Here is a 19,830-nt window from a genome sequence, read left to right as displayed (position 1 = left end):
AAAAGAGGGGTGAATTATTATACAGAGATGAAGAAACATAAAACATTAACATCAGCTTAAACAAAGGAATCCCAGTCTCCAGGTATGGACATGTATACCTACAGTAGGGCATCAACTCTTACATTCCAACTGTTACACATGGAGAAGCCAGAAAACAATGCAAATGTTCCAAAACCACTCCCACTTTAAAACAGCTTTATCATGTGTTAAAACTGAAGCAGTTTTGCTACATCTGCATCATTTTCTGGCTTCTCCATGTGTAAAAATTAGAACATAGAAGTCGATGCCTGTTTAGAATGCCTCTAAATGTACATTTGTCCATACCTACAGAGATCAAGATTGCTTCCGACTTACCCATATTTACCATCCTAATGGCTGCTGACCTTTTGAAATGACTCCAAAGGTACCCGTGTGCATGCCCTCTGTAAAACTGCCTTGTCTTCCCCATTATTTACTATTAAGCCCACCTTTGGAGTAGCTATGAATTTTCATTAATCTGTATACTTTACTTCCAATTTAATAATGAAAATGTTTAACAGTATTGGGCCTAGTACCAGTCCTTGCAGAATCCCACTGCAAACACTTCAATTTATGACTATTCCTCCTGGACAAGTACTTTGAGACTTGCCAGTTTGCAATTTCTTCACTTACTGTGATACACAGATACCACATAACACCAATTTTTAAAATCATAACAGTATTCAATACCAAGACAAATGACTTAGTGTAAATGCAATATGCTTTTTCTGCTACTTTTATCAGCCAAATCTGTAATCACCAGAAAGAATGCAATCAGATGCATCTGACAAGACATTTTCCAAAAAAACATTTTGACTGACATTTCTCTCCTTTAATCCCTTGTCATCTTTTCTCTTATTTTACTCAGGACTGACTGATGCTAGGCTAACTACAAGTACTGGGGTCACCACAACATTAACATCTCTTCCAGTCTTCCAGAAAAGCTGTGGAATACTTGGGATAATTAAAAATGAACACCAGCAGGCCAGAGATTGGTCTTGAACCAATTCCTAAGGAACAAGTTATCCAAGCTTGCTGATTTAGAAATGTTTATTAGTAGTAGCTGCCTAATAGTCTCTGGATGAGTATCACCTTTTGCTTCATTCCTAGCGCAGAACTAGGAACAGAAATATTTAACACTGGGCACATCTACACAAGACACTTAATGCGCATTAGCCTACCAACACTGCGCGGTACTGTGTCACAGTGAAAACCGTGCTAATAGCCTACTGCACAGTGTTATTAGGCTATGTTGTGAGTATCACGAAAAAAACATGTGCCAGTGCTACTGTGCAGTAACTCACTGTACTGCACATTTACTTAGTACTTTATTAAGCAAGTACTAAACTAAATGCGCAGTATGCAAGGTGTATATGAAATGTACATAAGTGCCCACTTTTACCTTTTTTACACTGTCCCCATCTTCAGCTAGTAACAGGTTTGTGCAGTTATGAGAATTTCTTTTGTTCCTCATGTATGAATTTCTTTTGTTCCTGGCTACTGTCCCTAACCCCGCGGTTAAGGATATTTTGCCGACGTGGTTGCCAGCCCCTAGACAATGCTCTAACCGTGACAACTTCGGACATATACTGACAACTGCTTACCCCTTGCCCTTTTTCTATTTATTATGAAATGTGATATCTGATGTTTAAATCACCACATTCACCCCACTGCTGAACCAGGATAGGCTGTAAGCCAGAAAAAAGGGTGAGTTGTGGGACTCCTTCACCACTGAGGCAGAGGCTCCTTAAAATGCTTAAATGTTGCAGAAAGGACAAGGACTTCTTGGTCCAAGGTAAGATCTCCCCTCATGGCACAGCTGAGACAGAATCAGATGAGCTTGCAAAAGGCAAGGCGTCCTTCCTCGGGTCCGAGGCGTGGAAAAGATGATGAACCCAAGAAAGAACCTCTTCTGGCTGCAAAAGCTCGTCGAACTCGACCCTGTCAACCAACGCCATCACCCTGAGAAACCCTTGCCTGTCACATCCCTCCTGGGCTGCCAGGGCTGCAGCATCCCTCCAGTGAGCGCTACCTCAGGATCCCACCCACGTTTTCCTGCCTCAACTTCTTCCCCAGGTCTGCCCCACTTGCCTCTCGTCACCTTTTGGCAGCAGCAAATGGGTACCTATGGTGGCTTGCACCCGCTCCTTTTTTCCCCTCACCCATCCCGCCCCAGCTATTGGTGCTACCAACAGTTGCAGGAAGACACCAGGTGCCTTTCTTTTTTTCCCCCCATCTCAGCTGCTCCCCAACAGGTCCAACCAGTCACACCCCTATTCCAAGCAGGTGTGCAGCCACCTTCGCTCCCCTTCCAGCCTGGGGTGATGATGACTAGGAGGACGAGCCGCACCCCTCAAAACAGCCAACCAACCACATCCCGGGGCTAGGGAGCCCCCACCACCTCCTGTCAGCCCCACAACTGCCGTGGCTGGAGCGTGGAGTGGGCACCTGCCCCTCACAACCCCTCCCCACCAGCGACCGTTGGGGGCAACGCCCAGGCTTCGAAGGCGGGGGGAGGGCGCGGACGTCACTTTGGAACACTCGCGGTTGCGGGGGGGAGGACACGTCACTTTCGAACGCCCTCGGGGGGGAGGACACGTCACTTTCGAACGCCCCCGGGGGAAGACACGTCACTCTGGAACGCTGCCCCCCACCTCCCGCGCTGGGCCCACCTCACGAGGTCGCGGTAGTCCAGGAAGCTGAGGACGAGCAACAACGGGTCCGTGGGCAGCAGCTCCAGGCTCAGCGGCTGCTGCTCCATGTCCGACATGGCGCGAGGCCGCGGGTCCCTGCTGCCGCTGCTGCCGCCGCCGCCCGGGCCTGGTGCGGCACCAGCGCCCGCCCCTCGCGCCGGTTTGTTATCGTAAGTCACGGCGAGCCGGGGAGGGAGGAGGTCCCGGGCGGGCGCTGGGCGGCAGCGCCACCTGCAGGCCGGCGGGGGGACTTCAGGCTCCTATCCTGGCTGTGGAGTGGCGTTGTGGGCACCTTGCGGAGCCGCCCCGGGCGCAGGAGTGCTCAGGGCTCAGCCCAGCCAAGGGGCGCAGAGCAGGAGCGTTGTAGCACCATCGTTGCCAGGTCTGAAATGTGACATGATCATATTGGAAGCTCAGAATTCTCGTGTTTGCTGAAAAACGATGCAAAAAATCTGCAAATATGTATGCAAGGCAGCCTTTTCCTTATTTCCTTTATATTGCTCCCTGTAACTCCTCGAACAGTGAGTGAGAACCGGGTCATCAAAGTTGATGCATGTCTTTCTTTCTGAGGCCAACAGTCTTCAGAAAGAGCTGGCAGCAAACCCAGAAGTCAGTTAAAGTCTGTGAGAGTGATTTGGGTTTTGAATATGCTGTGTCAATGAGCTGCCTCAAAAAATACCGTACATTTTGAACACCTCAGTAGTTGGAAAAAAATTTTCTTAGCAAGCTTTCTGGTTTAGAAACCTTTCGTCAGGCTGAGGAAGCGCCTGCAGTTAGCGTGTGCTCTTCCATCCAGGAAGGTGGCTCATCCAGGAAGAGCATGCACCAACTGCAGATGCTCCCTCAGCCTGACCAAGGATTTCTAAACTCAAAAGCTTGCTAAGAAAAAATTTTCCAACTATTTAGTTGGTCTAATAAAAGATATTGGATTTACCCAAAGACCTTTGTCTGCCTATGTCCTTAGATCAACACGGCTACAACCTATGCCCCAAGATACATACATTTTGAACGCTTTTACTGTTATTGATTGAACACCATACAAGGGGTTAATTATGGTGCAAGTATGATAATTATCGTATACCTGGCAACACTGCCCAGCATGGGGTTACACCCAGCCCAGGGGGCCTTGTTCCACTGCAGCTAGGGCCATGACGCCCACAGGGGCTGGCCTAGGTCACACTGGTCACCTACATGCAGCAAAGGCCTCCTGGCACCCCTCCAGGCAGTGAAGGGCTGCCACCTAGTGGTGCCACCTGCTGCCCTAACCGCTTAGCCCAGGGATTGTCCCCCAGGGGGCACTGAGGTGCCTTGAGAGCCTTTCCAGGATGCCACAGGGTGCCACACAACGGTAGCAGTCTTAGGTGCGCATACCATGATTCACAAGCCCAGAGATTTTAAATAGGAGTCCCCAGTATCCAAAATATTCTGGTGTGACCTTTCTGAGTTCTTTGCAGCAGAATTATGGAGAAACAAGGCCGGACGGGACCTCCACAGGTCATCAAGTCCACCTCCCATAAAGGACTGCTCTATTTTTTTCTGTAGTCAAAAAAAAGAGTGAAAACTAAGGTGCTAATTATTGTAACCAACATCATAAAAATACATGTATAATCCCATTGTCCTCTGAAAGTAAGGATCTCAAAGCCTTTTACAAACAGTAAAATACACCTCACAACTTCCTGCGTATTGATAAATCTCCTGAGTTTTGCCAATAGGGAAATTAAGGCATCATGTTACTGAATCAGAGAAAACTATAAACCCTTTGGGTCCTTATACATGCATCTGAATTAGTTCCCCTATCCCTCTGTCTCAGATAATACAGTTAGGATCCCTAGGACACACGCTTTTTCAGGAGGGAAAAAAAACTCTCAATGACAAATGAGTGTTAAAGTGTCTGATGAGAAAAATAGACTAACTTGGAGTAATTACCAGCTGGAGGAATAGTTCTACTGATACCCTCAAACTCATTACCTTTTTCATTTTTCCTTTATTTTTAGATCTCAGTAGTGTGATCCTGAGGCAGCACTACACTGTCATGACACCTCCAGTAAAGTAAGGACTTGTGAGGGAGACACCAGTGTTTGTATGTGTCTACATTTCTGTGAACTTGACTTTGCCTTTGGCATCTATGTTTTAAAAACATATCCCCATGGAGAAAAAATTCAGAATGTTTAAAGTGCACTAAAATATTACTGCAGTTTGCTTTGTGTATTTTTTTTGCCATTTTGGATTTCACGGTGTGTAGTAAACAGTCTTCAAGGAGGAGGTAGGCACAGCTACAAACAGCCACGTACCATTCCCACTGCTCTCTGATCCATTCCAAAGGATCAATCAAACATTAGGTATTCTCAGATCTGCATTGTTGTTAGCCAAAGTGATTTTATCACCAGTAATGTAAACTTATTTTTACTTTGCTCATACTGTGGAGGTCTTTTCTTTGTAACTTTATGTAATTTTATTTTGACATTTGCTGTTGCCAGGTAACGGTCATCCCTTATATCCACTCCTCTCCAACCCTATCTCTTGAGGTGATTGAGACTCTGTTCCTTCAGTTAGAATAGGATTGATTTGATTTGCTGTAGTTTAGTCAGGTAATTGCCGTGTATCTTATATACATTTCAGTGTGTTTATTTTAAGTTATCCATGACGCATAACTCTTCCAAAGTATGCCTGTGTATAATAAGGTATATTGCAGGGTGTATCAATGTATAATCTCCCTGAGCTTAGTGTGATATCTCGCCCTATAGTGGTCCAGTTTTTTGCAAGAATGAGTGACTCATTCTTAACTGTTCTTCTTGACCCAGTCTTGGAACTGGCACCAGACATCATCATACTTTTGCTGATCAGTTTAGTATAGAAATACCAAATTGAGTCAGAGAATGATAAAACTTAGAAAAAAAATGAAGGAGAACTGGAAATCATACAATAATATGGTATGCCACAAAGGTGAGATAACATTCTGTGATTTGAGAAAAAAAGAAAAAAGAGAGAAAAGTTCAGTGACAGAATATGAAAACAAAAAATTCAAGAGGATCAACTGAAAATTGAATAAGACAACAACACATGAATCTGACACCATTTTGTAATGGTTTATGAACAAAAAACTGGGGTGTTAAAGTAAATGCAAGACAATTGAAAAGACCATGAATAGACAACAAAGCCAGAAAAGCAAAAGATACAGCCCCAGAAGATTAAATTAAATCAGTTTACCAAATCATCAAAAACCTTGACAATGCAACTAATCATTGCCACTCAAAAATAAGCGAGTCATAACAAAGGGGGATGAAAAGCTAAGATAGGAAGAACATTTTCAAGAAATTCTTAATAAACTAAAACTCAGAATTGCAGCTACATGCATTGAAGTGCCCCTAAAGCTTATCAACATCAGTACAGAGGCATTCACTATGAAATAAATTATTAAGGAAAGTAGATGCCAGTGAATAATTAAGGGACTAAAGAAGAGGAAATCATTTGATATATCAAATACATGTCAAATACCTGTCAACATTTTTAAAGGCCAATTCTAAAAGAATGACTGAGTTGCTATTTAACATCTGCAATTGTACATGGGGAAAACAAGTGTAAAACAAAAACAAACAGAAGAAGAGCTTCATTATTCAAATCCTAAAGAAAGGAGATAGGATTGTAACAATTGACACAGTATGACATTACTGTCTTTCCCAGAAAAAAGTTTATGGCAGGACAACATTAGGATAGATTAAATCAAAGACAAACAAGAAACTGAGAGAAGTACAAGATTTCATATACTGAACAAATACTTGTGTTGTGAAAAATCCTAGGAAATGCACTGAGGTACAAAACACCAATCATCATTAACTATATTGGCTTTGAAAAAGTCCTTGATATCTTTGACAAAAACACTTATGCAAGATAAAAGTTAGAAATAGAAGACAGAGTAGTATCAAACCTTTACGGAAAAGGCAAATGTTGTATAAAATTAATAAAAAAAAACATGATTATTTAAGATAGGGAGCAAAAATATATATGATCACCCCTGTTTTTTAACCAACCAGGGACTTGTTCACAAAAAAACTCCACTGAAGGGGACACTATGGATTTTCTTGAGTTGACACTAGGAAACTTGAAGACCTAGATTTTGTGGATGATGTAGCTCTTTACCCAGCATCTGCGTACAACAGACAAAAACTATTTCTGTTTGTTCCTGACCAGTGTTATATTGGATCTCTTATTTATTTATTGCTGTTGTCAGTATCATCATTTATTTGGTTGAAACATTTAATCCTATCTTTCACATTATATCAAAAAACCTCATAGAACCTCAAAGGGCATATCCAGATGACCACAGACATTTGTTGCCCCGGGGATAAGTAGCACCAAAACACCTTGTGCCACTGCTACTTGTCCCCAAGGAACACCCATGCCCTGTGTACTCTGGTGCAAACTAGCCCAGGTGGGATAGGGGAGGCTGGGGCAAGCAACTGTGCTAGCCCCAGTAGCCTTACCTGGGGGCCTCCCAGGGCTGCAGCCACAGAAGGAAGCCTGGATGGCAGCTGGAGTGTGGCTGGTTTTGGATGAACCATGCTGCTGCCACATACACCACCCTGCTTTATTTCAGTGTGGTTTCTTTGACCCTGGCATCTCCAGGGGTAAAAAAAACCCTTCACTGCAAGGTAGTAGCACAGGGAATGTCTGCATGTGCAGTTTGTGGTGCCTCAGACAGCTCTGAGGCACCGCAGACCACATGTACATGGTGATCCTAGTGTCAAAAAACCCAGGGGAATAAAAACCAGTGCAGCACACGTGGAAGCCACATGTGCCACCAGAAACAGAGCCTGGCCGACCGGAGCCACACTCTGGCTGCTAGCCAGGCTCCGAGCAGCTGGACCAGCGCCGCTTCTGCCCCAGGAGGCCCCAGAACCCCAAGTAAGGCTTCTGGGGCCAGCACAGGTGCTGGCCCCAGCCTCCCTTACCCCAACTGGGACAATTTGCCCTGCACCAAACCCCACATGCAGGGGCATGCACAGTGACAAAAAGCAGTGGCACAAATTTGTGCTGCTGCTATTTAACTGTGGCAAATGCATGCCCTTGTATGTGGGGACACACCCATAGAGGTTAAAATGCGGCTACCACATTCCCACAATTACTGCCAAGGTACCTCTGTACATACCAGGCCCAAGTGTATGAGAGTGGTATAGTTTCCAAATGGTGGTGTCTCTTTTGAGGCTGAGTGTATGGACAGATAAATCAATTGCATCACTTTAAAAGGGGGAAAGGGAGACATTACCATGTTACAGCTGAAGATGTTGTAACTGTTTAACCTATCTGCTCTATCCTGCAGTAAGTGGAAGTGAAGCACAATCATTTACCATCTTTTTCAACCAGGGGTAAATAATTGTGGTTTCATGACACTTACTGAAGGACAGAAACATGTAGACAAAGCTGTTAAATCAGCTGACATGCACTTATGAGTGACAAGTTCTATATTCCTTTACTTTTGTCTCTCCATACACTGATTGCTACTAGGTATGCCTAAACTGTAGTTAGAGATGTGCCTGCTGCACAGGTGGGCATAGCTGGGCTAGCTGTAATCTAGACAATTTAGATGGCAACAGCAGTGAAGACATAGGTCACAAAATGCATCCTGGGGTAGCCATCAATGTAGGTAGCCCAGGCTTCTACAGCTAGCACCAAAGCCCATGCTCCCATAGCTTCACTGGTTTTGTTCCTCAAAATGACTAATTTAAGGCCAGTTCAGGTATGTTTCTACAAGCTGCAGTAACACCTCTCAGTTGCATACTCTAAGATTGCCCATTGGGGCATAAAAGAGAAAGCTCCTGTTCTTGAAATTGACAGTAAAAAAAAGAAATAAGACCACTGATGTGATTTTACCATTGAAAAGTTCTACCTGCAACTTACCCTGAATTCTCCATCATAGTAACTGCAATTGCACAGGCTGTGGAAAGGGATAATTTATCATGTCAGACTAAGTGTGTTCTTCTTCCCTATGTAATTTAGTAATTCATCATGGTTTTTCTTCCATTACCCCTGGCCCTACATACAGCCTAAAAGGCTAGATGTATTGTCCAAGATGTTTCTCAGGCTGAAGGTTGCTTAGATTACTTCACATATCTTATGTTTCATCTTTAAAAGATGGCAGAGGTTTTAGTATATACTTTTCCTTTCACTGCTGCAAATCTCATGAAGTGGCAAGTTCAGGCCTTTCCTCCAAGGTGTTGAGCACCTCTTGAGATCTCCTGAGTACCCTCATATTCCTCTCAGCATTCTATTCATCATTTCACAAGATCAAAGCTTTAATCCCCTAAATGGCTGATAACAAATGGACAGAATTATTGCTTTGTGGGAACTGGATGGCTCAGGGTATTAGTATTAGCGCTTGTAACGCAAGGTTGCTGGTATGAATCCTGAGCAGTTCAGTGGCTTTATGAAATTAGGTTTGTGGATATCAGTATAGTTCCTTCTGTACATGGATCTACATCACAAAAGTAATAACAAAAAATACAACAAAGGGCACTAGTTTGCAGCTTTAAGAAAGAACCCAGTTTTTATGGAAACTGAACATCGACTTTTTCTGCAGAGATGATCTTTCCAGAATGGAATGAAGCCATTCTGCACCATAACTGTGGCTATACGTGTCACACCTCACGTGTGGATAAATAAAGGCCCTAGATTGTCATAAGATCATAGGGAAGTAGGGCTGGAAGGGACCTCATGAAGTCGTCTAGTCCAGCCCCCTGCTCAAGGCAAGATTATCACTGACTAAACCATCCCAGTAAGGTGTCTGTGTAACCTGTTCTTAAAAACATCCAGAGATGAAGACTTCACAGCCTGCTTAGGTAGCATGTTCTAATGCTTAACTACCCTCATAGTGAGAAAGTCCTTCCTAATATCCAACCCAAATTTCCCCTGCTGCAATTTGAAGCCATTGCTCCTAGTCCTATCTCCTATAGGCACAGAAAATAGCCTATCTCCATTCTCTTGAATTGCCCTTCAGATATTTGAAGGCTGTTACCAAATTCCCCCTCAGTCATCTTTTCTCTAAACTAAATAGTCCTAGTTCTTTCAACCTTTCTTGTAAGTCACATTTTCTAGGCATGTAATCATTTTTGTCACTCTCCAATGGACTGTTGTTAATTTCTCAACACTTTCTTGAAGTCTACACCCAAAAATAGACATAGTATTCCAGGTGAGGCTAAATAGAGCAGCAGAACCGCTTCCTTTGATTTGCAAGTGACACTTCTGTTAATGTCACCCAGTATGTTAGGGAGTCTTTGCAATTATCAACTGAGAGACTTTTATAAGCAAGTTTTACAAGAATTATTGAACTATGAATTGTTGTTTAATATTTACTATAATTAACTCTTTATGCGCAGAGGTTTGGCTCAGAAAACTCTATAATAGCTGCTTCTTATATCTGTCCAAATGAAGGCAATGCTAATTAATGATAATAAACCCAAGCATTCAGATAGGCTAAATTCTATTAACTTGCTACACAACCTAGAGTACACTTATGGCTTGCTGCAGTACTGGATACTGCAAAATATGGCACTGTACAGCTAGGCTTAAAAAAAACCCAACTTTGTCATTTGGACCCTGAAACTACTCTCATTTGCTGTACTGCCTCCACCCAGGAAGCTAAAAAACAATGTATAGATAAATTTACACTAAGGATAACAACTTCCAGAGACATTATTATATGTGGTTACTTATTTATTATTACAGTACCAGAAACACATAAAGATAGGGTGCCTTTCTCTGAATAGTGACAATCTAAAATTAGCCATGATGCAATAAATGATGATAGCAAACAATGGAATCAGGCTTATTCTGTGAGTCCTTTGTACTGCACTAGGCCTTGATGGCCATAGGGATTAAAGGGAGCAGGAATCTGAAAAGGTGGCATACAGGATAGCACCAGTGCAGCCAAGTATTTAGTTCACATTGTTTAGCTTAATGCTTAGAGTACAGCACTGGAAATAAGGACATCCAGATTCCCTTGCCTAGCTTTTCTCCTGATTCTGTACCAGGCAAGTGAGATAAAGGGGCAGGAATGCAGGAAAAAAATCTACCGCAGGGTAATTTACTGCTGGTTTAGGACCCAGACTATAATAGCATCAGACCACTGAATCTTGCAGCCCCTGACTTAAAGGAATGTCAAGGGCAGGAGTAGTTTGTCCATTATAGCTGTGTTAAGATGATTCTGAGTTGCTAGATGGCTCCTTGGAACTGCTCTAAATAATTGATAGCTATGCATCTCCTGCACCTGCCTAGAGTTTTGAAAGCACCTGAAAGGTAGCATGAAGCCACCTCTACTCCTCTTCTAGGCTGCACAGTTTGGAATGTAGATTCCTATGTGATCTAATCAGGGACACTAAAGGTGACTACCAAACTTATAGACTTTAAAATAGGTCTAAAAACATCTATGTAGCTCTGCTGGAACTGGGAATACTAATTGGTGGATGTTTGTAATATACTGGGCTCTTAAGACAGACAGAGTTCACAGGGATACAAATTGTCAAAACCAACTTTTATTCTTGAACATGTGCTCAGTTCTGAGCTGGTTTTCTTTTCACCTAGTGTTCTTTTCTTAAAACCAGAATGTAAGAGACCACTACAACTGTAAACGTTAATGTTGTGGCGTGCCAAAAAAATAGTCAGGGCTTGTTTTTTGTACAAGTGATCAGCAGCATCCTGGAAACTCCAAATAACTTAGAGAAAGACAAGGCCTTTACTTCCAGAAGTGTAAGTCAGATAATGCAGTACAGAATCACAGTGCACTGAATGGTCAGTAGATGGCCTCATCTCAGAGCAATACAATATCTTTTTATTTTATGTGCTCATTTGTTTTTGTAGATTAACATTGGTAGAGTTCACAGAAGACATTTTAAGTGTCATTCTGCATAAGAAAGTCAATTCCACTCTTAATTTGGCTTAAGGAAGGAGTAATGGAGCCTCAGGACTATTTATTGCTCCTTTTACTTGCAACGCTTGTCACTTTGGATGACTCATGATGCTAATAAGATGATATAGCCCTGGACATCTGTGAACTGTAAAAGACCCCATCAGCAATAAGCTTTAAAGTGGCATAATTTTGATGATCTCATAGAGGGTACTAGAACCCTAATTATTTAAATATGCCCGTGTATTTAACACTACATTGAAAGCCTGGAAAATGAAGCTTTCTTTTTAACTATGGAATATACGGGGTGACCATGCATATCTTCCCACACTGCCTCTTTATTGTGCTTCCTCTCTGAACCAAAGGGACTGTCTATAAGAGCAAGATATCTGCTCATTTTTATCAACAAGGTTGCCAGTTAGCCACAACCATGTTGGTGATTTCTTAGAATGCAGACACCTGTTCAGTGGAAACAAAAAGCTGAGTCCACCTAACAATCATCAGATAGCAACAACTCTAGATTTCTGTTGGCTTGGTCTGGGTTTGAAGAGGTGACATAGAGATAAAAGTCACCAGAGCTCCTTAAGCATTTTTTTGAGTCATCCATTCTCAATGAGGGCTCCCCTTTTGAAGTTTGCAGGGGCTTCATGTGGCCTCTGGTCATCCCTTCTGGTAAGAACCCTTATCTGTCCAATGCAGACCCAGACTCTTTCCATAATAGTACTCAAAAACAGTTATTACAATGTAAACAAACTGTGTGCGCTGATGCACATTCTCAGTTCCCTTATCAGCCAAATAGCACGCTCCTCATACACATATTAGGTCAAATTCTCCCCTCATCTAACTCCAAGGATTTCAGAGGAACTGCACTGACGCTCCTGGGGCCCACTCACCTTCTGGGAATAAATAAAGCATAACTACAGTATTTCAAATCTTTCCTTTGTAACTTGGCAAGAGAATTGCCCTGAATTCTGAAGGGCCCTCATTTTGATGAGTCTAAACTACCCATCATAGGTATTTCAAGGGGTTATTGCCTTGAAATGTCAGCACTGTCATAGGCAGTGCTTAGAATGCTTGAGGACCCTGACTGGTTGGGGTTCATTTTTCTCTCTGCAGGATAATTCCATTTTCATTGGGCTAGTTTCCTTACAAAATAAAGGAAAGAGTAGCAGACAATGTATCTTAAATCACTGTGAGGGTACAAAAAGCTGATTAGCATATTGGTCGACATTGGTAATTATACTCAACATCAAATGCAGGCCATAGTACTAATGGAAGGTTGTGCAGGATACAGACAAGAATCAGGAGACAATTCTCTGATGTTTCAATTTATGCAATGTCTACAGCTCAGCTGCCCATTTAAAGGACTTGCTTTCTACCAGGCAAGAGATTTCTGTTTGACCGCAATGTCAGAAGAAAGGGTAGCTAGCTAAAGCTCTCTGCCCCATCAGATACCAAGCTCAGTCCAAACCACTAGGGCTAAAGAGGGGAGAAAATACATCTGAGTATTGAGACAATACGTGACACACACCAAATATCTGACTCATATTTATAAAGAGAATATGTGCTAGATGTAAATGATAAACTCCTTGTGGTATCCCAAAGAAAAATTGCCAACCACTAGTCAGCTACGTACCAACACCCCTCTCCTTACATAGGCACCGACTTTGGTTTTTGCCAGTAGGTACTTGCAGACATTTAAAAAAAAAAAGGCAATTTAAACTTGGCGGGTTACCATGCCAAGCCTCATGCATGCCCAGAAGAGGTAGGACATTATTTCAACCTGGCTTTAAGTCTGCAGCATCTATAAAGATCAGGCTTTAGTGGGGCTTTTTGGCACTTTTATCTAATAGTTGATTGAATCAGCTTTAGCTAGAAGTGCCAAAAAGCCCTGCTGAAGCAGCCAATCTTTACAGATGCTGCAGAGCCAGGCTGAAGAAATGTGCTGCTTCTTCTGGTAAAGCATGTTTTGTTTTGTTTCGGGGGGTTTTTTGGGTGGGGGTTTGCAGGTGGGGGTGGTTAATGTCTGCAAGCAGTTAGCCATGGCTCGTGAGTGCTGTGCACCCACTAATTTTTTTCAGTGCATACTTGAGCCTCAGAGCACCCAGAACCAGTGCCAGTGTCTCCTTAGTTTCCTTCTTGGGCACTTTCAGGGTTTTGTTTTGTTTTGTTCTGGGGGGAGGGTCAAACCCTGTTTCCTGTGTCTCAGGTTCCCATTTGCTAACCTGCTGCACCTGTGCCTCCAGCAGGATTTGGCTAATCGGGCCCTTCCAATCATTAGTAGCCTGGCAACCATCTGGCAGCTTTTATACAGGAGTGATGCTTTTTGTCCTTCAGACAGAATGCTGACATAATTAACAAAAAGGAGAAGAAAAAGCCGCTTGTGCCTTTCAGAATTCATTCATATCCTTTTCACTCACAAAATCTTACTGAACAAAACAAGAAAAAAAGAAAAGTGAACTGAATTTTAACGGGAGCAAAATAATTTAAAAACCCAAGCAACCTTCTGAAGGCTTCGTCACACAGTGTGACATCTAGCAGTCCTAGTGTGAGACTGTCCTTAAACAACAAGTAAAAAACATTACACTCCTGTAAAATATGGTAGGGCAAGGGTCCTTACACTGACCCCAGCAGCTACAGTTACAGTACTGCCACCACCCTACTCCAGTGAGAACCAACATATAAGTAAAACTAGAGTTACATTCATCCCTGATTCTTGACTTCAACTGAATTAACCCAAGAATTAATCCAAGAACAAATCTGACCTTTCTTGTGCCGAGGGCACATCTACACATGTGCCCAACTGCCCAGTCATTACTGCTCAGTCGTCTGGTACTTGCCTTAGCAAGTACTAAGGCTAAGTACAGACATTCAAAAAGCTGGAGATGGCACAGTAACCACTGCTACCGTGCAGTCCCAGTGGTGTACAGGTCGTTTCCAACCCTACAGTGCAGTAGCAACAAGCTAGTGCATGGTAGGTCGTTGCTACTGCGCAGTAGCATCAGCATCACAGTTCATGCCCGCTGACACTACATTGCCACAGCAACAAGCTACGTTGCCGTAGCTCATCCCTATGGTAGCGTAACATCTCATGTAGATGCTCCCTCAGAGTACACTGGTAAATGAATAGAGATGGTAAGATAGTGTAGTGTTTGTTTATTCACAGAAATTTCAGCTTTTGTTTAAAAAAAGGCTTTAGGGATGAAAATCCAAAATTTAAATGTTTAGTTATTTCAGTGTAAAGTGTTCTTCATGGAAAATTTAGATTAGGTAAAAATTCTATTTTCAATGGGAAAATGTTGTAGATGGAAATTTTTGACTAGCCATAGCACTAAATAAAGGTTGGATGGATCCCTTAACAATGACCTCTTCTTCATCTGTTCCAAACTCTTCACTAGAGAACAGATCGGGGGGGCATTACAGTAATAAAATATGACTACTCCCGTGTAAAACAACTCAAGAAGTACAGTTCATTAGGTGAGAGAAGGAGTTAGCTGTGTTAGCCTGAAGTCAGGCAGAAAGCAGGGTAGAGATGCACCTATAGACTAACTGAATCAGAGATGCCTTGTGAACAAGAAGTTACTTTATCAAATGCTATCTTTATGCATGTTTGTTCTAGCAGAAGATGAACCTTTGGTTCCCTATGAGTGCAAGAACCACTAAACTTGGGCAGTTCTCAGCCATATCACTCCACAGTCATCTGCTGTCATGGATACTCTGTACACACTTATGTACTTGCTCAGCTTTACCCAAGTGAGTCAATCATTTTCATCAAGTGACCTGTTCTGCTAGTACCTGAGTATATATTGCTGCATTATTCACTGTCATAGTTAATGCACTAAAAGTCTCTATTTAAAATGTTTGCAGCTGCCACAAAATGTCCACCAGCATATTGCAGAATTCAGGAAACTTGCAGGATTAACATCTGCAATGCTACAGAGCATGTGAGGCTATGCAAATAACAATATCCATATAACCAGAGATCCAAAAAAATACAGTATTTGGTTTAGTAGTTTAACTCAGGCTTGTCTATATTGTAGCAGTGATAGATCCCAGTGTTGGAAGACCTGAGCACACCTTGCTTATGCCCTGCCCCCTTTAGTCCACAAGCTCTAGAGATAGAAGTGTTTGGCAGTGGCTGCTCTGGGCTCTTCTTCACCACCTTTTTTCCAGCACCTCAGTCTTCAGCCCCTGAGCTGAGACCAAGTGCTGGGAACAAGCCTGGAGCACATTCAGCAGGGAATATCCAGGCCTGGAGCAAGTCTGCAGGCTCAGATGCAGCAGCATAGTGATATGGCCAGGCAGCAAATTGCAGTTGCTGCTGCACCACCAACACAATTGTGATCACTGTTGCGTGGCTGCCAATAGCAGCCATTTTTTTCACCCACCCCCAAATTGGTGCCTACGGTGGTTGCCTTGGTCACCCTGCCCTATCAGATGGGCAGGGTATGCTCAGGCCCTCCAGTGGTGGGACAGGCTACAGCTACATCATAGACAAGCCCTAAGAGTCAAGTGTTCTATGTTTTCTTTTCAGCAATGCTATAAACTTGCTGTGCAATATTGCTTTGTTGCTCAATGTCCACTCAAACTGTGGAGCTGTGTCACCTGGCCTACAGGGGTCCCCACAGGTCTGGAAATTTGGCAGCAGGAGAGCATCAATGAATGCTGCCATGGCTCCCTCACCCCAAATTTCCAGACCTGTGGGGAGCTCTGTGGGCTGGATAATGTGGCCCTGCGTGCTAGAATGCACTGTACGGAGTTGCTCCAATGCGTGGCCAGATCTGGGCATTCAAGATCAGGCAGGCATACCCATAGGCTAACTCTGTGTGCCAGTCTCACATGGAATCTGGCGTGTAGACAGAGAACACACCCCTCGTCCAGCCTACAGGGCTGGCAGGTTGCGTGGCACTGGGTTTGTGCCTTGGTTTTGTCATCCAAAGGTGGCACTTATAATCTTTACAGCAGGAAGCATAATGCATTAACATCTGTAAAATGCTTAGAGATCCTTGGATGGACTGTGTTATGGACATGCAAATTGTTTTACTTAATGATTCTCTCAGGGTTCTTCTGTGATATTATGTACTTTTCAAGGAGACAGCCTCTCATTAGACTGTTACAGAACGACTCCCAGCAGGATGACACAGGTTGCTTGTGATTAGGCTTAACCTTGCAGCAGTTTAACCTTCATCTGATTGATACCACTTTTGAATCTTAATTTGATGACCTTTTTTTTCAAATTTTCTGTGATACAGTATCTCTCTGATATAGTATCTCTATTCCAGAGCTTTTTATAGTTTCTATATTGGCTTGCAACAGAAGGATACATGATTTGTTCCAACATCCATTAAAATGTCCATTGCCTGCAGTGCAGTATCCTCTATGAATAAAATGAATCTGCTACAAATTAAATCAATTGCTATTGCTTTGTATTTTTAGAGCAACAAAAATCTTTGCAGATTACTTGTCCATGTGCCATGAATCTCCTACCATTACAAGTTACTGCTATCAATTAATAGACTTAATATTCTCATTTTCAATTTACATTCAGGCCATTAAGAGTCTGAAAGCCTCTTTAACATATATTTGAAAGCCTTGGCTCTTGGAGATGAAATCTTACCGTATGTGTAGTAGGTGTGGGGGTAGGAGAGTGATTCAGGAGCCGAAATACATGGCAAAGTATAGCACCTGAGGCCTTCTTGTTTTCTGAATTTACAGCATCAGACTGGCAGTCATATAAATGAGTGATGCTCCGTGATGTTCTCTTCCAAGCAGGCTACAAAATTGGCAGGGAGTCTTCAGTTTTGTGCTGATGTGTTCTGAATTCAAATAATTTGATTCTTGGATATAATGACAATTGGAAGCACAGTATTACCTTGAGAAAAGAGATGGGAGAGACAGCTGCTGTACCCTGCACTCAGGAAAGATATTGCATTAACAACTGCTTCCCATTTACTCTCTCTGCTGAAAACTCTATTATGCTGGGTTCTTATTGTCCTTATTCAAGGGCATGGAATTAAAAAGTGATATTGATGGTAATGCTCTCATCTTCTTACCACGACATTGAATAATGGGGACAATGAAAGAAAATCTTGAATGATGATATGCCTTTTAAAATAATGCTGATATTAAATACGTCTAAAGGACAGTGCATTTGAATAGCAGCTGATGAAGTAATGTTCATAGCATTATACGTGCCCTCTTGCCATTTTAAAATCATTTCTGTTTTTATTTTTGCCATTGTTGATGGAACATTTTCATTTCCTGTAATTGCTGGAGAGATGTCCTGCTTTAAAGAATATAGTTGCAGAGGGGCTGGAAATAAAATGCGTGTTAAATTAACCCATCACGGTAATGCTTCTTTTTCTTAAGGGGATGGGAATCTCTTTCTCCATGGATTAAGGAAACTAAATTCACCAATGACTTAAGAGTTATTTCAGTTATGCCTGAAAGGAAAGTGAGTAGAAAAACCAGTGTGTGTTATAAACCACAATTTACACTGATTTGGTGTATGTTGGGTGAGCAAATGCATGTAGCCTACACAGAGATCATTAATAGCAGTCAAAGCACTTACAGGAACGGGGAAGGAATGTGGAAGGGAGAAAGTGCCTCCAATAAGGCAGTTCACAGAGGGGAGGGTGGCATTCTTTTATGCTTTTAATATTTCATAGTTGCTTATTTTCCTCTTATCTAATCCCCAACCCCTCATACACATGACCTGTTTCATGATGTGTCAGTGTTTATATACATGGGAAAATCTTCCCAGTTATAGTGACGTAGGCACACAATTACTCTCATATCAGTATAACTTCCTATCTGGATGCCCCTATTCTGGCATGAGTGACTTTTGTTTGGTGTGTATATACCTACACACACACACACACACACACACACACACACACACACTGCTATAACAATATAAATACATTAGTGGTTTAAAGTTATGTTTTATATTACAATGAAAAACCTTCCCAAATAAATAAGGATCAAGTTTTACTTGTTTGAATGCCCTTTCAGGGATGGTAATGGACTATAATAAAAGAAATGTTATTATTCCCATTTTATAGTTTGGAAACTTATGGTATAGAATATTTCCTAGTAGGCAACGTCAATCCTCTGGATCACAGTGTACATGGAAGAGGTCTAGTTGGATGCCTGATGAATCTGTTTGTGACTCACAGACTCAATTTGAGAGTGACACAGCTTGTTACAAGTTTCACAGGTCCATATATTGTCTAAGTTGGAGTCCAAATTTATAGCATGATGCTTTCTTTTTTGCTTTACTTCCATCCTCTGGATCAAAGCCACTTCATGTTGAGCTGCACCCAGATGTTCCCTCCAGATCAGACAGGATTCTGCATGCACCTCCCAGCTTTCTACATTGATGTTGAATGACTTCATATCATTTTTGCACACATCCTAGTACCACCATAGAGGGCAACCCTGCCTTCTACAGCCACATGACATGTCTGTGTCAGATCCTGAAAATAAAGTGGGAGGACAGAATACCAAACACAGATGTATTGAAGTGTGTAGGATTGACACACCTAGAAACCACTGTCAAGAAGAAAAGGCTGCAACGGATCAGCCATGTCAGAAGAATGGGAGAAGACTGTATCTCCAAGAACACTGGTGATGCGTAGAGGGTGAGACCTCCCGAGATTAGCCGTACGCTCCCTGAAAGTGCCAGCCGCGAAACCGGAAGTGCCGGCAGAAGTGCACTTTGGGTTTCGCTGGTTTCACCGCTGGTAGTTCCGTGCTCGGCGATCAGCTACTGGGGAACCTGTAAACTGGGGGACTGTGGTGTCGACACCTACACAGTCAAATGGGTCGCCAACTGGCTGGAGGGCTGCACCCAGAGAGTGGTGGTGGATGGGTCATTTTCGACCTGGAGGGATGAGGGCAGTGGGGTCCCCCAGGGCTCGGTCCTCGGGCCCCACTGTTCAACATCTTCATCAGCGACTTGGATGAGCGGGTAAAAAGCACCCTGTTCAAATTTGCTGATGACACTAAGATGTGGGGGGGATGTGGGCACACTGGAAGGGAGGAATAGGCTACAATTGGACCTAGACAGGTTACAAGGGTGGGCGGATGAGAATAGGATGGGATTCAACACTGACAAGTGCAAGGTGATGCACCTGGGGAGGAAGAACCAGCACCATACCTACAGGCTAGGGAACTCCCTTCTCGTCAGTACAGAGGCAGAAAAGGATCTTGGAGTCATCA

General features: G+C 42.8%; 1 protein-coding gene and 1 long non-coding RNA gene across 3 annotated transcripts in view; one reads left to right on the top strand and one right to left on the bottom strand.

The window, feature by feature from the left end:
- Positions 1-2,841, bottom strand: part of FBXO3 (F-box protein 3) — a 36,210-nt gene extending 33,369 nt beyond the window's left edge. Inside the window, exon 1 of the mRNA XM_019519412.1 lies at positions 2,691-2,841. Coding sequence (XP_019374957.1) covers positions 2,691-2,788 — 98 coding nt within the window. The 5' untranslated portion in view covers positions 2,789-2,841. The remainder of the gene's footprint in view (positions 1-2,690) is intronic.
- LOC109298977 lies at positions 2,803-17,950 on the top strand. 2 transcript variants are annotated; one of them, XR_002097740.1, is made up of 4 exons: positions 2,803-2,881; positions 4,706-4,791; positions 15,230-15,360; positions 17,323-17,950. It is a non-coding gene; the product is annotated as an uncharacterized LOC109298977 (long non-coding RNA). The 2 variants fall into 2 exon arrangements; XR_002097739.1 differs by lacking the exon at positions 4,706-4,791.
- Positions 17,951-19,830: the final 1,880 nt, after the last annotated feature.

Source organism: Gavialis gangeticus, unplaced genomic scaffold, assembly GCF_001723915.1.
Source record: "Gavialis gangeticus isolate Ggan-Ray unplaced genomic scaffold, GavGan_comp1, whole genome shotgun sequence".
Lineage (NCBI taxonomy): Eukaryota > Metazoa > Chordata > Crocodylia > Gavialidae > Gavialis > Gavialis gangeticus.
The sequence above is the reverse complement of the archived record's forward strand: the minus strand, read 5'-3'. Positions and strand labels throughout refer to the sequence as shown.